The sequence below is a fragment of the Terrapene carolina genome, unplaced genomic scaffold (genome assembly GCF_002925995.2).
Source record: "Terrapene carolina triunguis isolate 2854851 unplaced genomic scaffold, T_m_triunguis-2.0 Scaffold202, whole genome shotgun sequence".
Classification (NCBI taxonomy): Eukaryota; Metazoa; Chordata; order Testudines; family Emydidae; genus Terrapene; species Terrapene triunguis.
Genome location: NW_020664553.1, coordinates 9,677 through 10,769, shown reverse-complemented (window position 1 = coordinate 10,769; position 1,093 = coordinate 9,677). Strand labels below are relative to the sequence as shown.

General features: G+C 38.6%; 1 protein-coding gene across 1 annotated transcript in view; it reads right to left on the bottom strand.

Moving 5' to 3' along the window:
• LOC113407181 (attractin-like) overlaps nt 1-1,093 on the bottom strand; it is a gene marked incomplete at its 5' end in the record, with an annotated part of 11,291 nt that overhangs the window by 6,499 nt on the left and 3,699 nt on the right. The window contains one exon of the mRNA XM_029912317.1: nt 197-365. Coding sequence (XP_029768177.1) covers nt 197-365 — 169 coding nt within the window. The remainder of the gene's footprint in view (nt 1-196; nt 366-1,093) is intronic.

The following is a 1,093-nucleotide window of genomic DNA, read 5'->3' as shown; positions in this document are numbered from 1 at the left end:
ACTCTGTATGAAGTTTTTCCAAAACTAGCTCCCATCAAACATTAGTAAACTCATGTTGACAAATCCTAGCTTTGGGTAGGGCGCAGGTGTGGACACAGTTTGCAGGATGATGTTTTCTAAAATTAATTCTTGACATCTAATAATATCTTGTAGTTGGAAAAGCAAAAATGATATCAAGGTATTTGGGTTTACTCACGCTAAAACCATATGGGAATCGGAATGATTGAACATGTAGCCTCCAACAACCCACATTACATTGCCATTGACAACAGCTTTGTGAGACGCTCTGGGAAGCTTCGGACTAGAGTATTCCTCACGAGTCCAGAATGACTGATTAGCTGGTACGGGGACTGCACAGCCAGGACCTTTTAATGAAAAATAAGTTTAAAATGTTGAGAAACACTGTTACAAACATACGTGTAAGGGACCATTTATGGATAAAATAAAGCTTCGAAGTAGGAAAGTAAGGACGCAGCTTGTAGCTGTGCCATATTGGGTGGCAATTTCATTGCAGATTTCACAACCTAAGCCCAATACTTGTATGGTAGACCTCAAAAACACTACTAAGATTCCTGAAGCTGGGGATTCAGTAAAGGGAAATCTTCCCTCTCTGTCAGTACTCAACCAGTCCTCTAACACATTATTTGGAGGCCTGGTGTACATAAGTTGCAGTGCACATAAGATCTGGGTCCTAATCACCTGTGGCCATTAAACATTCCATGGGTTTTTCCCCCCAGGAGTAGAACTGTTATCCTTGATGCTCTGGTACATTTGGATAATCCCTGGTGCCCTGGATTTGGATAATTTAGTTTTGCTCATCTAAATTCCTTCTAAAGTTTCTGCCAATATACTATTCACAATTCCTTCTCTAAACTAATTCGCAGTGTTGCTATGTGCTATCAAACAGCTGCTGTGCTTAACCCTAGAGGTGGCTATATTTCAGTACTATACACATTCACTTCTTAAAGTATGTGGGGATTTTTTTTTTAATGTGACTGACTAATTTTAGCAATTAACATATACTTATACAAAGAAAATCAATTTTATGTGAGAAACTGAAAATTGCAAGAGGTGAAATTCTAGGGTTTTTTAA